Source organism: Octopus bimaculoides, chromosome 4 (genome assembly GCF_001194135.2).
Source record: "Octopus bimaculoides isolate UCB-OBI-ISO-001 chromosome 4, ASM119413v2, whole genome shotgun sequence".
Lineage (NCBI taxonomy): Eukaryota > Metazoa > Mollusca > Cephalopoda > Octopoda > Octopodidae > Octopus > Octopus bimaculoides.
Window position 1 is genome coordinate 145198536 of NC_068984.1, and position 2179 is coordinate 145200714.

Below are 2179 nucleotides of genomic sequence, written 5' to 3' on the forward strand. Positions count from 1 at the left end.
TATACTCACACGTATATACTTGTGTGTTCACATACTCATGTGTGTGTATATATATATATATACTCACACGTATATACTTGTGTTCACATACTTGTGTGTGTGTGTGTGTGTATATATACACACACACACACACACACACACACACACACACACACACACACACACACACACACACGACAGGAGTAAATAGACACCCTTATAATCACTAAAATTTATTCAAACCTGAAATTATACATTCAAATTATTTATCAGTTGTTATAATGTGAATATTTAATATTTAATAGACATGTCCTTTGCATTTTTCAATGCAAGGACCCTGGTTGATCTGGGCAGGGTTATGTGGACTCCGTCCTCTTTCTGATGAATTGCACAATCACTCTATTAACTGTAGAAAGCAGGATCCCAAGGTTTTCTGTGATGTTATGCCAACTATGTCCACCTTGAGATTGACCCACAATATGGCCCCTTTGAAATTCAGACAGTTCCAAGACTTCTTTTGTATATGGAATGATTAAAAAGTCACACATAGAACCTGAAACATAAAAATGTCAATTAATGAAAAATATAAACCTTTACAAGTTAGGATAAACTTAAAATAATGTTTTATGGGGTGTATATATATGTGTGTGTGTGTGTAATTACAAAAATTGTTTTAAGAAAATATATATATAGGGTAGGAAAATTAGAAAATGTTTCTACCATTGGCTAGCATGCATAAAATAACCAATAGTGTACATTTATACACAAAAGAGGTGACCCTAACAGGACACCTTACATGCTAAAAGGAGCAGTCAAAGTTTGGACTTTGACTGCTCCTTTTAGCATGAAAGGGTCATTTCTTTTGTGTATAAATATACACAAATTTTATATATGTGTGTGTATATATATATATATATATATATAGACAGATATATGCACACACATAGACACATATATATCTAAATACACACACACACACACACACACACATAACCTTGTTATTTCTTTTCAGACCCAGAGCAGCCGACCTGGTATCCTCTCACAGATCTTCTCCTGGGGTTGGAAGATTGCAGTGGTGGCCCTAATCGCTCCACCATTCTTGAATTATGCCTCCTTGAAGAATGAAGAAATGCACTTAAAGCCAGAAGGTAGTTTTCATCACATCATCGTTTCCATTCCATTCTCTCTCTCTCTCCCTCTCTCCCTCTCTCTCTCTCTCTCCCTTATTCTTTTACTGGTTTCATTCATTGGGCTGTGGCCATGATGGAGCACCACTTCCAAGGATATTTAATCATGTTAACCACAGCCTGCAGTTCAATCTGTTTCTTTTATTGAACGCCTGAGTCATGTTTTGGTATAGGAGCATCTAACTTTGCTGCACTGCTATATGCTTAGTTTCAGGGTATGTTTCCATTTTATCAAAATTTCACTCACAAAGCACTATTGAAGCTGGGGCGCCAATATAAAATACTTGCCTAACATGCTGCACTTGAGGATTGAACCCATAACCACATGGTTTCCACAATAGACCTTTTAACCATGCTTCTACAGCTACATTTATGTTATTTACTATTAATTAACAAACATAAAGTGGTTTCTGTATCTTTGTTGGGGTGTTAAGGTCATCACCTGAGAAAATAGGGTTTTCTACCTGTATCAATTGATGAGGTTTTGCGCTTGAAAATGCCTCTGCTCTAAACGAGTCTGGCACTTTCTCCATCTCTTTTACCTGTTGGACTACCTCATCCCTTATTCACAGGTGTAGATCCACTGGGTTTAGAGTTTGTTGTTCAATTTGGAGGGTTTATGCCTTCTTTCTCTTCATCCGCAGAGCAGAGACAGATAACTTGATAACTTTAAGGTCTCTCTCTCTCTCTCTCATTCTCTTTCTCTCTCTCTCTCTCTCTCTCTCCCTCTCTCTCTCTCATTCTCTTTCTCTTTCTCTCTCTCTCTCTCTCTCTCTCTCTGTCTTGGGTTTAAGATTCTTCTTTCCATCTATTTGGTTAAGGAGTCTTCTCTTGCCATCTGGTGTCTTTAGGGTGCCCGTTTACTGGGTTTAGCATTCACCTCTCTTTCTCTACTGGGTTTAGGGATGCTTTTTCTCTCTCTCTCTCTCTTCATCTGCTCAGTTAAGTGTTCTCTCTCTCTCTCTCTCTCTCTCCTCATCAAGATTTTTGTGTTCTCTCCATGTGCTGGCTTT

The 2179-nt window shown here is 37.9% G+C and overlaps 2 protein-coding genes across 3 annotated transcripts in view; both read left to right on the forward strand.

Moving 5' to 3' along the window:
- The window catches only part of LOC106878757 (uncharacterized), a 401005-nt gene that overhangs the window by 310700 nt on the left and 88126 nt on the right, over positions 1 to 2179 (forward strand). The window lies entirely within an intron of this gene.
- Positions 1 to 2179, forward strand: part of LOC106878763 (uncharacterized) — a 24817-nt gene that overhangs the window by 8755 nt on the left and 13883 nt on the right. For both annotated transcript variants that reach the window (XM_014928087.2, XM_014928088.2), the window contains one exon: positions 992 to 1127. In XM_014928087.2, the coding sequence (XP_014783573.1) occupies positions 992 to 1127 (136 nt within the window). The remainder of the gene's footprint in view (positions 1 to 991; positions 1128 to 2179) is intronic.